The sequence below is a fragment of the Daphnia pulicaria genome, chromosome 7, assembly GCF_021234035.1.
Source record: "Daphnia pulicaria isolate SC F1-1A chromosome 7, SC_F0-13Bv2, whole genome shotgun sequence".
Taxonomy (NCBI): Eukaryota; Metazoa; Arthropoda; class Branchiopoda; order Diplostraca; family Daphniidae; genus Daphnia; species Daphnia pulicaria.
In genome coordinates this window covers 13,346,775-13,370,765 of record NC_060919.1, presented here as the reverse complement: position 1 = coordinate 13,370,765, position 23,991 = coordinate 13,346,775, and the positions used below count along the sequence as shown (strand labels likewise).

Here is a 23,991-nt window from a genome sequence, read left to right as displayed (position 1 = left end):
CGCCCCCAACAAAGGGGTCTTGGTATATTATTGAATATATCTTATTTAAACTATTGTAAATATAAAACAAACTAAACAGGACTAAAGAGGAGATAACGTAGAATATTTTCCATATTTTTTTATAATTTTAAAGTAATCGGGAAAGCCGATATTTGATTCAAAAGTCAAGGTAGGACGACCCAATTTTAAGACGAAAAATTTATTTCATTTCTCAACCGTTCGTCGTACTGCCATGAAATTTGGTTTTAAGATGCGCATTACTAACATCTACATCTCCTGATTTTTTCAATATCTTATTGCAATTCTAACCCATCAAGAAATCAATTGAGCCATCCGACCCGAACGCCAGATCACCCCACTCTCCCCTACCCATAGCAGCCTTATCTTATATTTCAGAAATAGGTAGGTATGTTAACCTACTTATCTGCACAGAATACTGATCTGTAAATTACAGATAAGTAGGAACAAAATTTAAGTGCTATAGAAAAATAAGTGTAACTGGCCTTTTATTAAGTAGCCTATGTTGAATAAGTACTCTACCGCCGCTGTGTGACATTACAGTCAAATTTCTCCACAATACAATGAATTTCGATAGGTTCTAACCGTTCTATCTCAATGAAAGAAGGAAGTCGCGATCGGCATGAAATTGGTTTTCCAATAACTCAACTAAGCTAACCATGGGTGACGTCATTCCGAGTGACAGCGAGTCCTACTTCACCTCATTAAATGATTAAAATGTCTATAAATTAAGAAACAAAATGTCTACGTCCAGTGACGACAAAACCTTGGAAGTGTGCCATTTACTGCCATGCACGGCGAATTGAGCTTAATTTGGAGGTAGAGAGCAGACGTTTTCAATCTTATTGGGAAAGTCATGGTGGGGGGGGGGATAGGATTCCCCGGGATTCCGGTTCTTGGTGAAACTTTTTGTAAATTTATTTTACGTCTGGTCGAAAACGCCAAACTTGGCCAAGTTAACAATAAATCCACATCCGGCGGTACAACTTACATCCAGGAATGGCAACACAGAACAAAGTAAAATATTCACAGTGCATTCCAGCCGCAGAGTAACTACTATAATACGACAATTAACCGCCGTATAAACTCGCTAATAAGCATAACTCACCAAATATTTGGGATAATCCAAATCTGTCACCCATGCAGTCTGAGTCAGAAGGGTCAATCACTGGGCTACATGTACAGAACAAGTCAAGCTTTTCAGCAGCAGCCATCATGGATATACTTTCCTATATTATAGTCATTATGGGACGACTCCATCTTGTTCAGATTTGCATTGACGCCGCTTTCGCACAAACAACACAAATATTTTTTGAAACTTTTATACGGAATTCCTTGGTATTTTAGACCAGTATGATCGATCACGTATTTTCTTCACAGATACAAAAAGCAACTTTCTAATGCATCACTGTGCATCTCCGACAAGTAGTTAATTGCTTGCCAAAGATAGACGAACTGCGGGGATTTTTTAGTCATTTGGCTATTGCGTGAAATTGTTTTTGTTAGATCTTTTAAACTTAAAAGACGTCACTTTTTCCCCCCTCTCCTTTCTCTTATGTTTAGAAAGCATCATCAAACCGTAAAGATGAATCGATTTTGCCAACACAAACAAAAAAGGAGCAGAATTAACACTTTGTGACAAGGCAATCTGAGAAAGTTGCGCTCAGCTGGCACTGTCGGCTCAGCAGCTCCAGGGTCGCAGATGAAACCTGTTGAGAAAACCAAACTCCTATATAAAGGATATGAAACTGTTGAATCTAGCAAGCCAGTTCTTGGACAGAGTTTGCCTCACAGTCACCTGTTGCACGCGTACTAGACTAAACCAACTTCGCTTTGTAAGTTCAACACATATGTTTGGGGGTCCTTTGCATTTTCAAGCACGTCAATCGTTCAAGTTTATTTAGTCGTCGTCATAACACATATTTCAAGGCATTTTTTACAGGAGGGGGAAGAGCTGATGTTTAGAACTCTTATTTAATTAGTGATGGGATTATGGGAATTTGGTTCTTGATTTAAAATTTTTTTTACTTCAAAGTAAAAAAAAAATTGTAATGTGAATTGTAAAGTGTAATTGTGTGACTGCATTTACCGTGTGGGTATATCGTCAAGCATTCTTTCAGATCACTATATGCAAAATGGATAGTGATCACTTCTTTGAGGGGACGTAGAAGGGCAATCAGAAAATACTAATTCACTTAGTCCAAAAATCAACGAACGAACATCATTCCTAATTTATTATCGCTTCCCTGCTTTTATTTATTTATTTTAGTTTGATAAAAATGGCTGACCAAAAAACAAATAATGGACTGGCCATTTCCATCGCACAGCAATGCACCGATTTCAGACACGAGAATCAGATGAAGTTGTGCACATTACCATTGGAAAATACCTCCAACTTTTCAGAGGCATCCAACATAGTCAAGCGATACTCTTTTGGCAAACCCAACCAATTGAAATGTAATACGAGCAAAACGATTTTGGTGATGGGAGCCACGGGGTCGGGAAAAACGACGTGGATCAACGCCATGGTCAATTATGTCCTGGGAGTCCAATGGGACAATCCTTTCCGCTTTATTCTCGTCGAAGAAAATCTCAGAGGAGGCTCACAAGCCAACAGCCAGACTCAAGAAGTCACAGCCTACGACCTCCATTACCAAGATGGATTCCGCATTCCATTTTCGCTGACGATCGTCGACACGCCGGGATTCGGAGACACCGGCGGAATTGCGCGAGACAAGGAAATTACTACGGCCATCGAAAAACTCTTCAGAGACGAAAACGGCATTGTGGTATACATTTTTATTAAACCTTAATCTATTCAATCTATTAAATATCATTGGGGAAAGAGATAATTAAATTGAAAATAATTGAAAATATTTATCATTCAAGGAATTGAACGCGGTTGGATTCGTGGTCCAATCCGCACTCGTCCGTTTAACCGTTTCTCAAAAATACATTTTCAATTCGGTTTTGGGAATTTTTGGCAAGGACGTCAAAGAAAATATCCGATTCCTCGTCACCTTTTGCGATGGAAGAAAACCGCCAGTCTTGGAGGCCATCAAAGAAGCCGAGCTTCCTTGTCGGATCGACACGAAGGGGCTGCCATGCCACCAGAAATTCAACAACGGCGCCATTTATGTGGATAACCAAGATGAAGAGGACAGGATGTCACCCATCGAATGGAAAGACGGATTGACGAATTTCAAGTCGTTTTTCGTCGGCTTGTCAGAAATGTCGATTTCATCGCTGCAAATGACCAAAGAAGTCTTGGCAAATAGACACCAATTGGAAATGAAACTCAAGTGGATGCAGGGCGTCATCCCGCAACATTTGACACAAATGGAGGAGTTGCAGAAGAAAGAAGAAATCGTCAGGATGCAAAACGTGGCAATCGACGCCAATCAAAACTTTGAGATTAAAGTGAAAGTCGCCAAGAACGTCAAAGACCCAATCAATTTGTACGCGCTGAGCTGCAAAAGTTGCGAGAGGACTTGCCAGGACCACTGCAACGCCAGTACTGAAATCGCTCATTGTGAAGCCTTCTGTGCAATTACGGAACAGTGCGCTGCCTTTCCGTTTTGGGGTTGGTTCGCGCTTGCTGCTCAACATCTGGTAAATGCGACCACCGATCCGTTATGCAAAATCTGCAAGTGCGTGAGCTCAAAGCACGAAAAAGGACAATTCCGCTGGATCTGCAAAGACGTGGAGGAGACTCAGACGCTGGAGGAGATGCGGAAAAAATACGAAAAGGCCAAAGGAAAGAAGATGGACGCCGAAGGGCTGGTGACAGCCCTAAAAAACGATGTCGAGATCCAGAAAAAGAACATCGTTGAAAGCATTGACATAATCAAAGAAATTAACAATTGTCTGAAAAGGAACGCGCTGCGCGGCAATCCCCTCACGACTCCCGAGTACATCAGGATGATGATCGATAATGAGAAGAACGAACGTAAAGACGGTTTTGCAATTAGAATCAAGAGCTTGGAGGAACTGTTACCGCTGGCCAAGATGACCAAAGACATAGTGGAAAATGCAACCGAATTTCTTAAGGATAAGTTGAGAGTCTGATTCTTGCGGAATAAACAAACATGTCTTATCTTCAATTATTATATGTTGGAACCCTATTTTTCTGAATACAATGTGAAATCGCTCTGCTTGCGAACGCTGCAATTGGAAAATAAACACCATTTTACAGTTATTTGACACCATTCGAGGTTCACTGACTCTTCTCTCCATGTTGTCCATGTCCATACTCATCAAGTTTATCATAAACAATTAAATAAGTTATTAGCAAAGTAAAGATACCCAATCTTTAGCCCGGCATGTGAAAATCAGTTCATTAGTCTTTTTTGGAATTTTGGAATTTTTCAACCACTTAACTCTTAGCAGGAATTTCAATTTCAAGTTATTGAATGCATTTCATTGAGAAGGGATAAGAGAGAACTTGATTTCTGATTGCAGACGATGCGACGAGATTGAGCCAACATCTCCTATTTCGCTTGATTGTGCTGCAATGCAAAAATGTGACAACTTTTACGAGATCAAATCGGGATCAACTAACTAGAAATACCGGGGTACTTCAACTGATTTTTTAACTCTAAAATGAGAATGGGAGGTGGAAGGGGGGAGGGGAATGGGATTCCCCGAGGATCCGGGTTCTTGGTGAATGTTGTTTTCTTTGGGACGGACGATAGGTATTGCCAAGTATAGTTGTAAATATTCCCTTTTTTCATCCTCGCGTCAATGGAAATCACAAACGTTGTATATATATGGTCAGTAATACCAATTTGGAACACTGAATTTTAAAAGCTTGGCAAACTAACGTCACTGGCAAAAGCTGCCGCCTACCCCTCCCCCCCCCCCCCCCCAGTTAAATAACTCGTTCACCGGCTTCGGGATCCCGCGATCCCGATGATGAAACCTGTTTCAGTCAAATCTAGTATATATATATGTAAAACTCTTTTAGCGTTTCGTCGGTCTATAAAAGTTAGTCGCAAGTCGATTTAGGCCACAGTCGCGAGTCGCCATCGTCTCCTACCGTACACTGCCAACTGGACTACTGCAATTTCACTGCCGAAATACTTTCACCGCGCACGCGTGCAGGTAGAAAATGAATGGCTGGAAAGAGCATCACGTCGAGCATCTGGAAAAACTCTTTCAAGACGCAAGTGTCGACACCAGCGAAATCATCAGAAGCTACTTTGACATCGTCAAAGAAAAAAGTTCAAGTTCGTTGAATGACATCATTCCATTTCTCAATCAAAAAGCCGTTCGTCTACTCTCACCCGAATTGGTCGACATCGTCAAGAACAATCGAATCGGAGCCTACAGTTATTTGCTAGTGGCCAACAATTTACTTGACTCGGAAGACGTCAAAGATGATTTACTCTACGGAGATGTCCTGGCAAACGCTATTTCTCCCAGCACTATCCGGCGGTTAAAAGCCGAACTGGGTCTGTTGACTACTGATGTGCTGGTTCAAGTGGCTGCCTCAGTTTCAAGCATCACCACACCACAACCCATTCAACTGCCACAAAAACCAGTGGAAAACTGGGCAGACTCCGGTAGCCAGCGCAATTCACTCACTTGCGAAGATATGAAAAGACTGCCGATTAAATTGAAAAACCAATGCACCGAGTCTATGGTCGTCGAGGGTATGACTGTGTACAAGTTAAAAGTGAAACAAGTCCCAGCTTATGTTGGGTCATCTTCCATCATCAAGAGATTCTCTTTCGGCGAACCCAGCGACATTATTCTAACGGGTGGAACATGTAAAACAATTCTGCTGATGGGCGCGACGGGATCGGGAAAGACGATGTGGATCAACGCCCTGGTCAATTACGTCCTGGGAGTCGAATGGGACGATTCATTCCGTTTCATGCTGATCAAAGAACATCTCAGAGGAGCATCGCAAGCCAATAGCCAAACGCAAGGAGTCACCGCCTACGACCTGCACTACCGCGAGGGATTCCGCATTCCTTTCTCACTGACTGTTATTGACACGCCGGGATTTGGCGACACTGGCGGGATGGAACGTGACGAGGACATCTCTTCGGCCATACAAGAGTTTTTCAACCATGAAAATGGCATTCAGGTATATGCAACACGATTATTTCTTTTGACACGTAAAATCAGTTTCTTCAAATTGTATTTAAAAAATCTGCTTGTCGATTTTTATGGCAGGAATTGGACGCCGTTGGATTCGTCGTTCAATCCGCACTCGTCCGTCTAACAATTTCGCAAAAATGTATTTTCAGCTCAATCTTCTCCATTTTTGGCAAAGACGTGAAAGAAAATATCCGATTCCTCGTCACTTTTGCCGACGGACAGCGACCGCCAGCCTTGGAGGCCATCAAAGAGGCCGGACTTCCGTGCCGGATGGATTCCAAGGGATTGCCATGCCACCAAAAATTCAACAACGGCGCCATCTACATCCAGCCAATGGATGACGAAAACGACGACATGTCACGTATCGAATGGATGAGCGGAATGAATAATTTCAACATGTTCTTTGCAGAAATGAACGAAATGCCAACCAAATCGCTGCAAATGACCAACGAAGTGATCGAACACCGAAAGCAACTGGAAATCTATCGGGATTTTATGCTCGGCGGCATCAATAATCAACTCATCAAGATGGAAGAATTGCGCACGACCAAACAGCTCGTCGCTCTGAATAAAGACAAAGTCAACGCGAACCAGAATTTCGAGATGAAAGTGCCAGTCGCCAAAAAGGTGAAGAAGAACATGGACGGTTCGTCAGCCCTGAACTGCACAAATTGCCAAGTAACGTGCCACTACCCTTGCCACCCCAGTTCGTGGACGGGATTCTGCCCGGTATTTTGGCAGTTGGAGGAGATCATCTCACCAAAGAAAACAGTGACGTCTTTATTGAGTAATCCCAGCGAGGATTCCGTCTTGAGCGCCGTCATGGACACGGTGGTGAAAGCTGCCAAAAATATAGTAACCAACCTCATGTCGCCCAAATGCAAGATCTGCCCTGGCGCATGTTCCAATGGCCACCACAAAAACGAAAACTTTAAATGGGTCTTGATGGTGGAGGATGAGACGCGGACCTTCTACGGCGTTCGCAACAACTACCAAGGCGCAACGAAGAAGATGATGGACGCAGAAGCCATGGAGAGGGTCCTGCAAGCGGAAGTTGATCAGCTGAAAGACGAAACCATCAAGAACATGAATGTCATCACTGATTTGCAAAACAAGTTGAAGACTATTGCGCTACACGGCAATCATCTCTCGACATATGAATACATCCAAATCATGATGGACACTGAAGAGAGAGTCCGAAATCCTGGATGCGAGGAAAGAATCAATAACTTGAAGGAACTGCTGGAATCGGCTAAAGGCAACAGCAACGACATCGATGATGATAACAAATTCACCAAGCAGTTCACTTCATCCAGCACGGCGTGCTAATGATGCTGCGCATCAAAAGTTGTGAAATCCACGAATCGCATATTGCCATATTGGAATTGTATTATCAATTGTTAATTGTCTTTAATAATAAAGAGGCGACATGCACCAAAAATTCCCAGTCTATTACAACCAGTATATAATGCCAACGCAAATTCAAACGAAAAAGACCTAAAAGATGAGCTTCCATCAAAGTATTCTGTCTTAATTCGCACCTAACTCGGGACGCCAAAAGATACATTTTGATTTGTTCTAGATCAAAAGATACGGGCAAGGAGGGAAAACCTATTTAAATTCAACATCGCCGTAAATAATAAATCTAAGACCCTGTCCGCATCTCACGAACGCATGACACAGGGCAATTGAAAAAAAATAATAATAATTTAAATTTCACCCTACCTAATTTAAATTACACGCTAACCCTATAAGAATTGCTGCCGGACATCTCTAGGTGTTCCGTCCGCAGAGATCTACAGTTGGGCCGGAGTTGGGCGATCGGTGGTCCCAAGATGGAGAAATCGGGAGAAAAAGCACATCCTCGTCGATATACACTCACATGAGTGTACACTGGGGATTCAAGGATGGGCAAAGAGAACAGCAGCCCGACATCCGTATTATTAGAAGAACCAGTCAAATGATGTTGTATAGCCCTAGATAATAATATTGTAGTAATTAGCAAAGGGAAAATCTGAAAATTAATCCAAACGTAAGGAAAAGAGATGATTGGCGTATACAGTCACAGTGAACCGTCAAAATGACTAAAAAAAATGTGGGCAACTGGGAAGGAGCCACAAAGAAATGTAGGCCTACAATTACTTGTGCAATAGTCACATTAATAATAAAATAAATAAATACACTAATCATGAAACTGCTGCCGAGTACAGGTTATCAAACCGGACTTGCGATGGGTGGTCAAGCTGCTCTTTTGTGTTATTTTCAGTCAAATGAAATTTATGTGGCGCTCTAACCACCAAATATGAAACTTTTTTTCCAAAAAGGAATCGACGCTGCAAAAGAACGTGCGCAGCTGCCCTCCTGGAACTGCGATTGCGAAATCTATTAAAATATCTGAAAACTCGGTGGTATTCGCCTTGCTAATGAAGAATATGAAATTATTCCTTACGCGCCTCCCCATCCTTTTGCAGCAGTGCAGATTTCTCGGACGGTGATAGCCAATACGAGTCCATCACAACTAACAATGACGTCGCAATGATGACGCAGCTTCAGCATTGACACAATAAAAATAAAATCTGCATATCCATTGACGTCCAAAACTTGAAAGCGCACTGTTGTATTGCCATGTTCGGAAGATTTCGCTCATTTCGGAGCTTCCTTGAAATGGGTGACATTTGACGCTTATAAGGAAAGTGGCGGTAGGGGGGAATAGGATTCCCCGCCAAACTGGTTCTTGGTGAAAGTTGTTTTCCTTAAGGCGAATGCGTCATGTATCTAAAAACGGAAAACCCCTTACAGTCCCTTTTCCCACCACAAAAGCGGAACAGCCACTGAACCATTACAAGGAAAACTGACGTCAATGATAAAGCCACTTCTTACAACTTCATCAGAATTTTATTTTTTTCTTAATGATAATGAAAAAAGCTTGAAAAGTCAAATTGGCAGTCATGAAATTGTTACTCCTTTGCTCGCTCAAATAGAAAGACTATTTCATTTTCGCGATATTTGATTATACAATCACATTTTTCAACATCCTAAATTATAATAGGTTTCGAGTCCGACAGGGGCAATAATGTGACTTGGTTACGCCAAACAAGTTTTAATTTGTCCTGTGAATCTTTGGATAGGTTCCGTTAGTCATTCTGATTCGTTCGAAAGCTATCGAGCATGACAACATTGAAGCACTTTTTGAATTTGGTAAGAAAATCTTAACATGTGCAAAGAGCAATGGAAGATAAACTTGAATGCAATTACAGCAGCTTGATTCTTTGCCGTGATCTTGAACATGATGAGAAGTTCACTATTTTTACTTGGCAACCGGCTGGGAAAGTGGGCACAGCTGATAAAGGGGGTCGTGATTAAAACCTGTTTCGACGAAAAACTGGTACAAAAGCAATGGGATTGAATGGACTAACTTTCAGTCTCAAATCTGCCTTCGACACAATCAGTTAAACTTTAGCCATCGCCCCTTGCTGGTACACTACCACCAACTCCGCTTTGTAAGCCGTACTTTAGTTTTACATTCGCATTTCACGCACCTAAATTGGCCAAGAATCTTACGTCAATCATTGTACTGATACAATCTGAGAAGAATTGAAGTTTATGTTTTTATAGATAAGTATTTAAAGATTCGCTTCCTAATTTTATCTTTCTTGTTTTTAGTTGGCAGATAAAAATGTTGAACCTAAAAACTAAGAGACTTGCTACTACCATCGTACAGCAATGCACCGATGTCAGACACGAGAATCAGATGAAGTTGTGCAAATTACCTTTAAAAGACAACTCCAACTTTTCAGAGGCATCCGCCATTGTCAAGCGATACTCGTTTGGCAGAAAGAATCCATTTGAATGTAATACGAGCAAAACTATTTTGGTGGTGGGAGCCACGGGGTCGGGAAAGACGACGTGGATCAACGCCATGGTCAATTATGTCCTTGGTGTCCAATGGGACGATCTATTCCGCTTTATTCTCGTCGACGAAAATCTCAGAGGAGGGTCACAAGCTCACAGTCAAACCCAAGAAGTCACTGTCTACGACCTCCATTACCGAATAGGATTCCGCATTCCCTTTTCGCTGACGATCGTCGACACGCCGGGATTTGGCGACACTGGCGGAATTGCGCGAGACAAGGAAATTACTACGGCCATCGAAAAACTCTTCAAAGATAAAAATGGCATTGCGGTATGCATTAAACTCATTCTATGTGCTTGAGCGGGGCGGGAAAATGATGAAATTAATGACGCTATTTTAAAATTTATAAAATCAAGGAATTGGACTCCATTGGCTTCGTCGTTCAATCCGCACTCGTCCGTCTGACAGTTACACAAAAATACATTTTCAATTCGGTTTTAAATATCTTCGGCAAAGATGTGAAAGAAAATATCCGATTCCTCACCACATTCACCGACGGAAAGCGACCGCTAGTCTTGGATGCCATCAAAGAGGCCGGGCTTCCTTGCCGTATCGACTCAAAGGGGCTGCCATGCCACCAGAAATTCAACAACGGCGTCCTTTACGTGGATAACCAAGATGAAGAGGACGACATGTCACCCAGCTTGTGGAAGAACGGAATGAAGAATTTCAAGACCTTCTTCGACGAGCTGTTACATATGCCAACTACATCGTTGCAAATGACGAAAGAAGTCTTGGAGTACAGAAAAAAATTGGAAATGAAACTCAAGTGGATGCAGGACGTCATCCCGAAGCATTTGACTAAAATGGAGGAGTTGAGAACGAAAGAATCCTTCATCGAGTTGCACAAAATGGAAGTGGACGCCAATCAGAATTTTGAGATCAGAGTGAAAGTCGCCAAGAACATCAAAGACCCTATTAATTTGAACGCGCTGAGCTGCAAAAATTGCCAAAGGACTTGCCAGGGCCACTGCAACGCCAGTACTGAGATCGCTCATTGTGAAGCATTCTGCGAAATTACAAAGGGATTTGCTGTCATTCCAATCTTTGGTTGGATTGCGCTTGGTGTTCAACATGCGGTCAATGAAGCAAATTATCCGGTGTGTAAAATGTGCAACTGTTTAAGCACAGAGCACGAAAAAGGACAGTTCCGCTGGATCTGCAAAGACGTGGAGGAGACGCACACGCTGGAGGAGATGCGGGAAAGGTATGAAAAGGCCAAAGGAAAGAAGATGGACGCCGAAGGGCTGGTGACAGCACTGAGAAACGATCTTAACATTCTGAAAACGGACATTGTCAAAAGCATAGACTTGATCAAGGAATTGAACAACAGACTCAAAAAGAATGCGCTGCACGGCAATCCGCTCACGACTCCAGAGTACATCCGGATGATGATCGAAAACGAGAAGAGAGAATGTCAAAAAGGATTGGCAGAAAGAATCAAGAGTTTGGAGGAACTGTTATTGCTGGCTAAGTTGACCAACGACATAATGGAAGATGGAGACAGATTTCTGAAGATGCAAATACAAGTCTAATTCTTTCAAGATGTGTCGGAAGGTGAAAATTAAGCATACTCTACACGCAACTTGTAATTATAATAGTATGAAAGGCATGTGGTAATATTCTGTACATGTTAAACCTCTAAATTACTGAATAAAATATGTAATCACTCTTTTTTCTAATTCGCCATAGAAATTTTAACTACTATCACTTTCGGTATAATCTCGATCAATCAACGAGTGGGATAAGCAAAATAATTTGTAACTGGGTCCCACAGGAAGAGGAGAGACGACCATAATTGATGCCAGCATGCTTTAATAAATTTGGGGAATCAAATGGAGCATTTCTGGTTTCTTGTTGGTTTCCAACGAAACAAAGATCTGTGTTCGTTAAACTGATACTATAGCTCAACCCACTTCACCACCACCAAAATGAATAGTCAACATTAATCAAGGGTCATTATCTAATCTTTCAATCCATTTTTACTTCCTCATTTAACCTATTCATTTTCCTGTAAAAAACGTGCGTCAAAACTTCGTTCAAACTGTTGGTGGTTTTAGCTGAAAAGAGGGACTACATGACGAGTAAACATTTTCGAAGCTCGGCAATCGATTGAATGAGAAAAAAACAAACGTTTGTGAAATGTAACAAAAATTCACCTTGAATCAAAACGCCACACGACCGTAATAAATCTGGAATCAGCAAATAGAAATCGTCCCTCGTCCATCAGCTACAACTAAATTTCAAGCGAAATCACCAAGTCACAGACACGAACAATTAAGCAGGCCAGGATAAATCATTTGAAAAAAGGGCATTTGCTTCAAACTCGGCGGCCTAATAAATCGAATCAAAATGCAAAAGAAAAACGCATTCCCGAGTCTTAACCCTATCCGCACTGCGAATGAAACAAGACAAAGACTCGCACCAGTCAAATGAGAAGGGTGGGGTGAGAAAGTAGTGCGGCCATCATGGATTTTTTGTTAACCTCTCCGGTAACACAAATGGCTGACGAAAGCCATTCCCTACTACTACTGCATGCACCGGTAAAAAAGGTAAATGACTAGAAAATTACGTCTTGCAAATCTGACATTATGAAGCGCTTGATGGTCGACAACAGACGTTAGCTACCTAGGCCCTTTCCAATAAACCAACTGTCACATCTACTCAACGATGAATTTAAAAACTCGAAGCCACTTGAAAGAAAACTCACAAAAGAAACTTTTCGGAAATAGAACTGAACAAGTTACGATACTGGTGAGTCAAAGAATAAACAAAGAAAAATAAAAATACGCAACTTACTTGTCGTGTCAAGAGCGATTACCGATTAGTGCTAAAATCTCGTCGGCCGTGTTCAATCCGCCATGGAGTTCCGTTTTCGGGTGCGTCGTTCTGTTCAAGGAGCTCTTATTCCGCGACGACATGTAAAAGGCGTTGATTTTTTTTAAATCCAGCCCATGGCAAACTCGTCCCACATCCGGCTACTTCCCCATCCAAATTTGTAACTAGATTCAACAAAGAAGATAAATATCTGTGCAATAACTGATTAAATAAAAAGATTACGGCGTAAAATTGCAATGTTTGGCAAGGAGCAGCAAGTCGAGGTTGGTAAATCAGGCGATGTAGACGGGGCAGTTTGAAGTTGAAGTAGGCAGGAGATGATAAGAAGCAACGGCTGCAGCTGGTGTCTTTAGATGGATGACTTTGGTATGGTCGGCTGGTCTTCTTAACCTATAATCAATCAATGTTACTGACCTGAGAGCAGGTTTTAAACATTGCTATGGAAACAAATTAAATGTCTTACCTTTTTCGTTTACTTATAAGGGAGTTGGCTCAATTCAAATCAGTTGATGGAGTTTTGAATAATAAGGGGGCGGTCGGTCCCGCAGTGCATCTTGAGCTCGTCTTGGCTCCCGCAATAAAAACGGAAGCCCAGCTCTCAAGTGAATCACCAGTGTCGTTCAAGTTGAAACAACGCAATCAGCTCCTCTGCAACAATCTATCTAGCTAGTAAAAAGAAATAAGGAATTTCATTTGAAATTGCACAATTTAGAAGCTGAATTTGAGTCAAAATTAACTAAATATTTGTTTTCATTACTGCATCATCTCAACAGAAATACGATGGATGAACACAATTTCTATTCAATAATGAGTCTTAACCGAATCTGATTTCAGACAAGGATGGGCGATCAAAAGGGTTTGAAAATGGTCTTTTTATTTGCGGTCGTGAGTCTGTTGAGTTGCTATGCCAGGCCTCGAGTTTCTTCCTTCCTCTTCGCTTCCCTCGTGGTTGCTGACGATCATCGATTGCACATAACAAAATCACTTGCCTTTTCACATTTGTAAATATTGACTGTATCTGTAAATCTGTAAATATACCAATTATCTGAAATGGAGCTTTAGCTAGCTCACGAGGAAAAAGATAAGCTCACAGCTTAGATTTTGAGTTGGCTATACACGTTTCGCAAGTTCTACAATCTTCTTTTACATCAGGCAAAATTGTCGGCCAATAATAACTAGTTTTAATTTTTAAATAAGTGCGTAAAAATGCTAGATGACCTCCTGAAAGTGGGCTATCATGCATTTCTTTTAAAATAGTAGGCCTAAGAATGAGAGGAAGAACGACCTGTTGGCAAGGAATATTTCGCCTACTTTTTCCGTCGGTTCATCGATCCGATTGAGTATGCAATTCTTTACAAAATATAGCTCAATTTCTTTCGCCCATATAGGCCGTTTTTTGTCGTCTTTTTCTGAGAGAACTCCATTCTCAAGATAATTATTTATTGCTTGCAAAGAGGGTCAGCTGCTTGGCTAGCCCAAATATCAATTTCTGAATTTTCTATTCGAACATGAGAAACGCGAAGGCGTGAAAGGCAATCCGCATTTTGGTGAATACGGCCAGGCCTATACTTTATTTTTTAATTAGTGCCCGCAAGCAAAATAGCCCATCTTCCCAATCTCCCATTATTGTCTTTTTGATTTTCTAGCCACTGCAAGGGTTGATGGTCACTAATGACGGTAAAAGGTTTGTCAAGCAGGTAGTGACGAAAATGTTGAATAGAAAATACGACGGCTAAAGCTTCTTTTTCTACTGTAGCATATTTTTTCTCCGACGGCTTTAGCTGTCTACTAGCGTAAGCAATCGGTTTTTCAACACCATCTTGTATTTGTGAAAGAACTGAGCCGATTCCGTAATCGCATGCATCAGTAAATAATAAAAATTCAAGGTTGAAATCAGGATATGCCAAAACGGGAGGCGTGACGAGACAAGTACGCAGCGTGTCAAACGCCTTTTGGTCAATATCCGCCCAAATAAAAGGATTTTTTAACGCATCTTTATGTGTTTTTGCCGTTAAAGATTGCGCTATTTTGCCAAAATTTGAAATAAAGCGCCTATAATAACCAGCAAGCCCTAAAAACGATCGTACTTCGTCGGCAGATACCGGCGTTTTATAATAAGCTATCTTTTCTATTTTTTCTGGATCTGGGTCTATTCCATCTCGTGAAATAATGTGACCCAAATATTTAACAGATTTCTTGATAAATTGACATTTCTTTAATTTTAATTTTAATCCCGCATTTTGTATTAATGTAAAAATTTCTCTTATATCTTGAATATGGCTTTCAAACGTATCGGAATAAATAATTACGTCATCCAAATAGACTAAAGCTTTAACTCCCGAGACGTCTCTCAGAATATAATTCATTACTCTTTGAAAGGTGGCTGGCGCATTACAAAGCCCGAACAACATTCTAATAAATTCATAAAGGTTATTTTCTACGTTAAAAGCAGTTTTTTCTATCGACGGGTCATCTAACTCAATCTGCCGATACCCTGAGGCAAGATCAAGTGTAGTGAAAAATTGTTTCCCATAAAGTCTATCCAACGTACTGTCGATGCGTGGAAGCGGAAAAGAATCTTTTTTTATTAAGCTATTAAATTTACGATAATCTATGCAAAATCTTAGTTCTCCACTTTTCTTTTCAACTAAAATAACTGGCGCCGCCCACGGAGAGGTGGAGTGTTGAATAACATTTGTAGCCATCATTTCTTTAATTTGTCTCTCTAGCTCCTCCTTCTGTTTCCTCCCCGTCCGATAGGGACAAAGTCGAATAGGCCCTTTCCCTTGGGTGTAAATTGAATGTTTTGTCAACCCAGTACTACCAAGTTCAGAATTTTCCGTCGCAAAAAATTTCGGAAAATCGCGGTATAATTCACCAATAGGTTTTTTAAATTCAGCATCTACATCTGGATCAGTCTTTGATTCTTCAATTATAATATCATTCTCTTGCTCGGCATCAGCTGATTGCTTGCTGGTGGAGACTTTCCCCACCTTTAGGCAAGAGTACTCAATAGTTCCAAGAATAAATTTCCTTGGCAATAGAATCGATCGATTATTTTTATTTCCCAGCTCTATGAGGTATTTCCTGTCTATACTAACATTATTAACGAAACTTTGAATACAGATTCCCTCCGGCAACTGTGCATTCAGAGAGAATTAAAAATATTGAGAGGGGAGCTATCACATCGGATTGCCCTTGAATCTCAGCCTCCACCACCTGAGAGGTGAGGGGGGGGGGCTATCCTAACATTTCCGACTGAGGTCATTAATGTCTCGGATATTTCTTTTTCAACAGATACACGCGCCCCTTGATTAATAATCAAATGATCCTCTGATTTATCACGGGCTAAAAATATTGTCTTTGAGCGGTTATGGAACACAAATTCGTGATTAATGGCGGCATCTTGACCCATTACACATAACTTAGAAATACCGTTGGTGACGATAAATTCCTGATTTAATACATGATTGCCATATACAATTGGTAAAGTAATAACCCCTTTTGTTAATAAGGGCTTATTATTTATATCGAACAAATCGACATCTGATTCGGAGCAAATTAATTGTTGGGGCGACATCGCACCTGATTCAGAGCAATTAATTTGGTCCGAAACAATTTTATTGAATACATTTATATGGAGCAGACTTCTTGCTGCGCCCGTGTCAAACAAGGCTTTAAACGGATAATTAAAAATTTTCATAGAAATCCGGGGTGCTGATTTTTTGCTGAAAGCGGCAACTTGTGCCATTAGTCTAGGTTTTTGGGGAAATTTTAGCCTAATTTCGACTGCCCTATTACAGTCGGCTCTTACGCGTTTCCCTGAGTCTGTAAAAACCCAGGCGGCGCAGGTCGAATAATATTTGGTCTATTTGGACATCCATTAGCCCTGTGGCCAGTATTCTTACAATAATTCAAACGTTTGCATCTAAGGCCTGCCGTTGATTACGGTAGCATGTTTCTATGTTATGATTTGTCAACCCGCAGTTTGTACATTTCATTCCACTGTACTGTGGGCGAATTGGTTGCTGAAACGTTGGTTGGAGGGGGGGGGGGTTGAAAAGGACGGGACGGTTGCTGAAACCGTTGATTCGTCTGCTGGGGTGGCTGCTGAATAGCCTGAGGAAAGTGCGGGCTGCGGAAACTGCGGAACTGGGGGTTGGAGGGAAAAGTCTAACGGTGGAAGATTTAGATTTGGATAATGGGAAGGCTGACAGTCAAAAAGATATGTTTCCCTTCCGACGGTTGATGAAATCCAGTGTTTGGCCGTTGCTTATTAAAATTATTTCTGGGGGCGGAGCTTTGATGATTTTGCTGATTAGATTGCCCAACGCTATTCTGATTAAGAGAATTATTTGTTTCCATGTTTGCTTGCATTAGGCCTCCAAGGTTAATGATCGATTCAGTTAATCGGTCCAATCGATTATCCAAATTTGAATTTTGGGCCGAATTATTATATACATTTGCCTCAGCAGGCGGCTGTTCCCTAGCAAGACAAGTTTTCTTCTATCAAGTTTAACGGGGCTGACGCGCTGCCCAAGCCGGCCTAAAGGGGGGCAAAGCTGAGGGGACTGCGCGCACCCCTGGGAGAGGGGTGAGTGAAAGAGGGGCATACCTGGGCCATTCCATACGCGACCATGTTTTCCCCTGGCCATCATATCAACGGTGGTCAGAAGCCCAGGCTGTAATGGCAAAGGTTCGATGTTCGAATCTCGGACAAGTCGAAATAAAAATTTGAATATATTTGAAATTTTGAAATTTTATAAAGACAACTGCACCAGTCAATTCTATATCATGCGGTGACATGTTCATTACATTAGTCAATTTCTTAGCTAATCGATGGCTAGCTACCATACGGCTCATGCATTCCTTACAATCCATTCCTTACAGCACATGTCAAAGGTAGTATAATGGTCAGAAATCCGTGCTGCCTTACAAAGGACTGAGGTTCAAATCTCGGTCAATTAAAAAACTAAATTCAAATTTTGAAAAAATTTATCTTAAAAATCCGGAGTTAATGAAAATGGAAGATCGGTGGTCGAACATTTCAAAAATGTTTGATTACACTCATTTTGAAGCTTATGGTCATTTCTATCTTCTTACCATGATATCGGAAATAATGGAAGTAGAAGACAAGATTTCTTCGGTAATATCCTTCGGTAATTTTTTTAAACGTTTAAGAGACAGAAAATAAAGGTTATGGTAGATTAATACATACTATAACGTTTGGAAAATTCTTTTTCCCTTTATTCTCTTTCATAATTGATTCTTTATAACTAATTGACTAATAATCTGTTAATATTGTGAGTGGTGCGACTTAGGTGTGGCGGAGGCTTCGCCCCGCCACCCCACGTCGCACTTTATGTTTAGATTAAGTTTTAGCAACATTTATTACTATAGTAACATGGAATTGGAAAAATTATTAGTTACATATAAACTATAAAGAAATGGATGTGGTCTTATAGCAGTTAGATTAAACCACCGCTGAAAAAATCTTAATTCAGGCATATAACCTAAGTGATTTATGATCGGTTCCGAAATCGATACCGATGGTAGCGTCGCTAGCGATATTACCATAGCTTTACTTCGTCTTTCGTTACATTGTTTGGTGTACACACCAACCGGACCACGCTTTCCCTTAGACGTTATGTCAATGTTGGTCTAATGGTTAGCAACCCGAGCTGCTACTCGTATTGTTTGGGGTTCGAATCTCGATCAAGTTGTTTAGAAAATTCAAATTTGTAACTTTTGAAAAATTACACTTATAAAACTTTCGGAGGTAAATGGAAGTGGAAGATCGGTGGTAACTATTCACGACCGCCAAAAGATCTTGATGACCGTAGAGAGGACAAGGGAAGAAGAGAGAGATGACCCAGAGCTTCAAAATGAGTATGATCAAACATTTTTAAAATGTTCCTCAACTTCTTGGTTGATGACTAACTGTTAAAAAAAGGGGAATAGAAATTTTACTTGATCAAAAAATTTATTAAAATCAAGATCATCATTTATTAAAAACAGTAAACAAAAAGAGGAAATAATAAGAACAATAAAGACGAAATCGAACAAGAACAATAAAAATCAAATCAAATATCATCAAAATATCAATATCATATCATGAAAACTTGTCTTGCTAAGGAAGATTCAAACTTTTTTTATTTTTGTTTACACTGTTGAGCACTCACTGCACTGACAGTTGGAAGGTTAAGCAAACAAAGCGAATTCACTAACTAGGATTCGGCAACCAGCTAGGTAACAAATACGCAAATTAAATTTTTAAAACAGGAATTAAAACAAATGAAAAAATCGTTCCGCAATGTATCAAATTTTGACAGAATTATGTACAACATTTGGTGACGATTGGTCATTCAGGGAAGAAACGTATAAAGGAACACTAAATGGACATTATTAAAACCCTCTGAATTTCACTACTAGCTACTACTACCCTACCCCCTATACCCCGCACCCTATATTGTTAAGGACCTTCGTATATAAATATACCTCAGGGATACCTATCTTCCACTAACTCCGGAAGCTTTACAAAATAAATATTTCAAAAATTGAACTTAGTTTTCCCCCGACTCGTTCGAGATTCGAACCTCTGGCCTTTAGCATGTCAATCCGAGTTGCTGACCAATAGACTACCGTTGACATGAGATTAAAAGGAAAGCATTAGCCGTATGGTAGCTAGCCGTCCATTAGCTAAGACTTTGACTTATGCAATGCAACATGTAACCGCATGATATACAGTACCCACCAAGCTGTTAGGTACACCCCCCTTTTTTCAGTGCATTCTTATGGCACTACGTGTCGTAAAAAAAGTGCAAATACTACCCGAACGGCTTGGTCTAGATTTTTTTTCTTTTTTTCCTGAGTAGATCTAATGACGATCTACAATTTTTACACACACAAAATTGTCGTGGGATTAACCCCCAGGGTGCTACGGTATCGTTCACTTTATTAGGTACACCCGTTTTCCCTCATATGCGCCGTGTTAAATACGGCGTTTTCAAAAATATACAAAAAATACTAAATATCAAGCTAAAATCTTTTTCTTGGTGCCAAAAGATGCAGAATTTTTCAATCTTTATGAATTTAAAGAATGATTTACAATAAAATCAACTCAGAGAACCCTTCCCTATACCTCAAGGTTTTCCACTTCAAAATTTTTCGAAATTTCTAATGCCTATGGTGGCGACAGTGCAAGTGTGTAGTAAAAAGTACAAATTTTGAAGTAGAAAACTTTAACTGGTCTAACTGTACTATTTTCGCATATTTCTGACTTACTGCTACAAGTTCCTCAAAAGAAAAGACTTTTTGTAGCGTACAATATGTTGTAGCTCATGCTCTAGGCCCCTTGCAAGAATTTATGACGGATAAAACGTAGCTGAGTCGCTTTTTCTTCCACCGACTCAAGTTTGTTTGAAGGATAAGCGCGTTGATATATTGTTTTTAAACGAAACGCGTAGTTTAAAATATTTTCTTTAGGCTTTCTTTGTATTTCATCGAACTTATTCTGATAATAGTCGGAATCTTCGTCGCCATGAAAGTTTTCTTGGAAAAGGGATTTGATACTACTATATTCTTGGTTGCCACTTTCCATTATATTCTGTAATAGGTCGTATGCTTCTCCTGACATTTTAGTCCATAGCATATTGACTATATCTGCGTTATTCCAATTTAACATTGCGACTATCTTGTCAAATGATTTAATCCAGCGATTAAAACGAACAGCTGGACTTCCAGTATAATTGTGATTCAACATGGTCATAGCTCCTCTTCCTTTATGAGTATCCGAAAAATTTTGGCTTGATCTATTGGGACTACTAGCTTTTTTGGGAGAAGGGCTTCTTATTGAAGAAGAATTATTATTGCCTTTTGGTTTGAGGCTTTTAATATCGTCACGAGATGGCTGATATTCAACGGAGAAGGTTGATTCGTCGGTATCAGATGATTGTGTGTCAGACTCTCTTGGTCTATAATAATTACTTCCTCTACCTGCCCATCCGCTGGGATTTCTTTCGTCGCTTCTTCTTTCATAGTCTCCTTCCTTTCTAGACCTACGGGGAGGTTCATCGACTGTTTGATGTTGCTCGAAAAAACTGGGTTTTGGGCGAGTGGAATCGGCAGCCATTTTCTCTGAGCTATATTTCCCTTTATTGATTCTTTCTTCCCCCCCCCCGTAACTTGTCTTTTTGATACCAGTTTTACTGGGCTTTGTTGGTCTATTTGTTTGCTCTGTGTTGCAATTCCTCTCAACAAAGTCTCTATCCGTATTTGGATTTCTGCTCTCTGTTTGTGCAGCGAAAGAGTCGAATCTGCCGATATTGTTGCAGAAATTAAATACTTTTTCTGAAACTGTATCTTCGTCTGGGGATTTTTGATTAACTTCGCTTGTCGCGCAAGCGCCTGATAGATAATTGGGAGTGTCGATGTCGGAAGAATGCACTCCTGATCTTGGATAATTAGGCTGAAAAGGCGCAGTAAATTCGCTCCCAAAAACGACGGAAGAATACGGCAATCGCTCAGATTTATTGTGTTGATTGTCAGATTGTAACGCAAAATTAACTTTTCTTTCGGTGCGTGGTGGTGACAACTCAGTATCGACGATAGCCGTTTGAGTGGGTGGTAAAGAGAGAAAATTCCCTGCTGTTTCGGGACCCAAACACGACTGATCGTTTCTATTTTGGTATTGAATATCCTCACTTCCTGAAGGAATTCCCAAGTCGCGTTGATGAATTCGATTATCGTTATAAGCTCGGTCACTGCACGATTCGCATATAATGCTAAATGGGCCTTCGTGTCTAACGCTTGAGTCAAAAGCCCCGTCGGCTGGTCGTTTAAACGGATTAATCTCGGAAGGATTTGGAAAACCGGAAGAGGAAGAGGGAAATGGGAAAATCGGTCGAATCGATTCCTGATAGCTGTTTTGAAAAATTCCCGAAGTGGGGAAATATCTGTTACTACTGGCCCCTTCTTCAAGATAACCGTAATTGACTTTATTATCTCTAAGCTCGTCGTGTAATTTTGGCGGGGCTTTTTCAGCTCGTTCGTCACCAAATATTCGTATTTGCTGCGAATTGATTGTATTTCGGCCGTCCTCTTTTCCATTGGAAATTGTTTGTTCAATGGGAAATTTGATAATATCCTCAACTGATTTTTCCTCTCCCCCTACAGCGATACTATGCTTTCCCAGTTCACTTATAACGTTATCGAAATGAATATATACGGTGTGTAAGTTATCGGGTTATGAATGGCCTCGATAGTTGAATTATTAAACGCTAGTGGTGTGGTCAAAATTGTGGGGGGGGGGGGAGATTGCGTATTAATCCACTAATACGATTAAGAAAGACAAAAAAAGAATCTTCTTCTTCGACAGCTGATTGACAATCGATGCCGTTGACCGTCGTGATTAAATTGTGATTAGTTACTGAAATCTCCGCGTTATTTTGAATAAAAAAGGTCTTATTTTCAGTATTTTTAACAGGAAAATTTGAAATTTCGTTTACAGTTAGATCTTCTGGTATTTCAATAATAGTATCAGTTGCGCCAGAAGATTTTTTAATTATATTAATTTGCCCCATACTAGTATGATTAGACTGAACGGTCTCTGGTGATTTAATTACTGAAGGAACAGAAATAATCGGCTCAATTTCTTTTTGAGAAATGGAACAGTCAAACGCAAGCTTCTTAATCGGAGAAATAGTCGATTCAACTTTAGATTTTTTCGGCGACGGGGAAAAAAAACTAACGAATTTTTCCGCAAAAGATTTTGAAGTTCCCTTATTTACGTTTCGTTTAAACAAATATTCAGGATCGGGAATACTTTTTAGTTGGACATAATTCTTATTTGATCGAGTAGGTCTATTAAAAACACGAGTGTCTATTGTTTGGCGCTTCTGAACGGTAGATGCGAGCGGAGTGAAAGTAATTTGGGACAGAAAGAGCAAGTTTAGTTAGAAGAATCGGTACAGTTTTATCAGTAGAAATATCGTTTAAATCTTCCAAGTTTATACGAAAAATACTTTTAGTCTTAGGCCTAGCACCGTACGATGACATTGTAAGTGAGTTCAAAAATCGCTGCCACCAGATGTAAAGGTCGACACAACGGAATCATTGTGTCACCGATACGAAGAACTTAAATACTATGAGGCGACTTTACTTACAATGTCGAAGTGAAGTGTCTAAGACCAACGGGAATAATTAAGGCTAAACAATGTATTGATAACGGACAGATCATACAATAAGGTGAACTAATAATATTAAATAGTGAGACGATAAATAAGTGAGACAATACTACTTGTATGGAGAAAATGTGGTAGCGGGCTGAGCGGTTAGGCTTGTCGAGAAACGGCAAGTTTCGAGGTACAGTTGGAAATGGCACTTAGTTTAAATAACAGGCACTGAGCACAAGGGAAAATATAACTAATACAATACCAAAAAGGAGAGTGCGACTGGAACACAATGTGTGCGGCGGCACTAAATGCGCGTCGCTAGAGTTTTAGATTTTAAATGAAAAATAGATTCGCCACTAAATCGCTTCAAAGGGTTTTATTGTCGACAAGACAGAGAGTGACTTTCGCCAAGTTGCCAGCAAGGCGAGATACAATTAACTGTTTCGCGAGAAAACAAATGATGAAACAAGAAAAGGATTGTGGAATACGGGCCTTAGGTATAAGGGAGGTATTAGGGGGCAAGATAAGGGACGATGGCGGGGATCATTTTGCGGAAGCCCCATCTGACCCGGCGGGGAGAATCGGGCTGTCCGTCACATTGCCGGCCCTGTTTTTAGTGGTGAAAACATCTTCTGGATCATCCGCCTCGAGTAAACAAAGTTTGTGTGCTGAACGGATGTAGCGGGTTTTTTTCGACTTGATGTCGGAAAGAGTTTTTCGGCCCTTTTTGCCAGGTACAGCGCGAGTGACTTCTACTTCGGCGGACCGGACAGCTCCATCTGCACCAGCTTCTACACGAACAATTCGGTCGATTGGCCAAGTGCTTCTTTTCGGGTTGGGCATTTCCATGAGGACGACATCTCCGACAGCTAGGTTTCGCCGTGGGCGGAGCCATTTTGTCCGTTCAATTAGAGACGGGAGGTACTCGCGCATCCAGCGATT

At 40.6% G+C, this 23,991-nt stretch overlaps 3 protein-coding genes across 3 annotated transcripts; all 3 read left to right on the top strand.

Moving 5' to 3' along the window:
• The first annotated feature begins 1,785 nt into the window (after positions 1 to 1,785).
• Positions 1,786 to 4,086, top strand: LOC124348744. The gene is made up of 3 exons (XM_046799016.1): positions 1,786 to 1,853; positions 2,288 to 2,807; positions 2,908 to 4,086. The coding sequence occupies exons 2-3, from the start codon at positions 2,298 to 2,300 to the stop codon at positions 4,084 to 4,086; spliced, it is 1,689 nt and encodes a 562-aa protein (XP_046654972.1). The 5' UTR covers positions 1,786 to 1,853; positions 2,288 to 2,297.
• Positions 4,087 to 5,046: 960 nt separating this feature from the next.
• Positions 5,047 to 7,478, top strand: LOC124348506. Its single transcript, XM_046798733.1, has 2 exons — positions 5,047 to 6,112; positions 6,202 to 7,478. The coding sequence occupies exons 1-2, from the start codon at positions 5,129 to 5,131 to the stop codon at positions 7,453 to 7,455; spliced, it is 2,238 nt and encodes a 745-aa protein (XP_046654689.1). The 5' UTR covers positions 5,047 to 5,128; the 3' UTR covers positions 7,456 to 7,478.
• A 2,075-nt stretch (positions 7,479 to 9,553) lies between these two features.
• LOC124348366 lies at positions 9,554 to 11,713 on the top strand. Its single transcript, XM_046798560.1, has 3 exons — positions 9,554 to 9,626; positions 9,790 to 10,309; positions 10,396 to 11,713. The coding sequence occupies exons 2-3, from the start codon at positions 9,803 to 9,805 to the stop codon at positions 11,572 to 11,574; spliced, it is 1,686 nt and encodes a 561-aa protein (XP_046654516.1). The 5' UTR covers positions 9,554 to 9,626; positions 9,790 to 9,802; the 3' UTR covers positions 11,575 to 11,713.
• Positions 11,714 to 23,991: the final 12,278 nt, after the last annotated feature.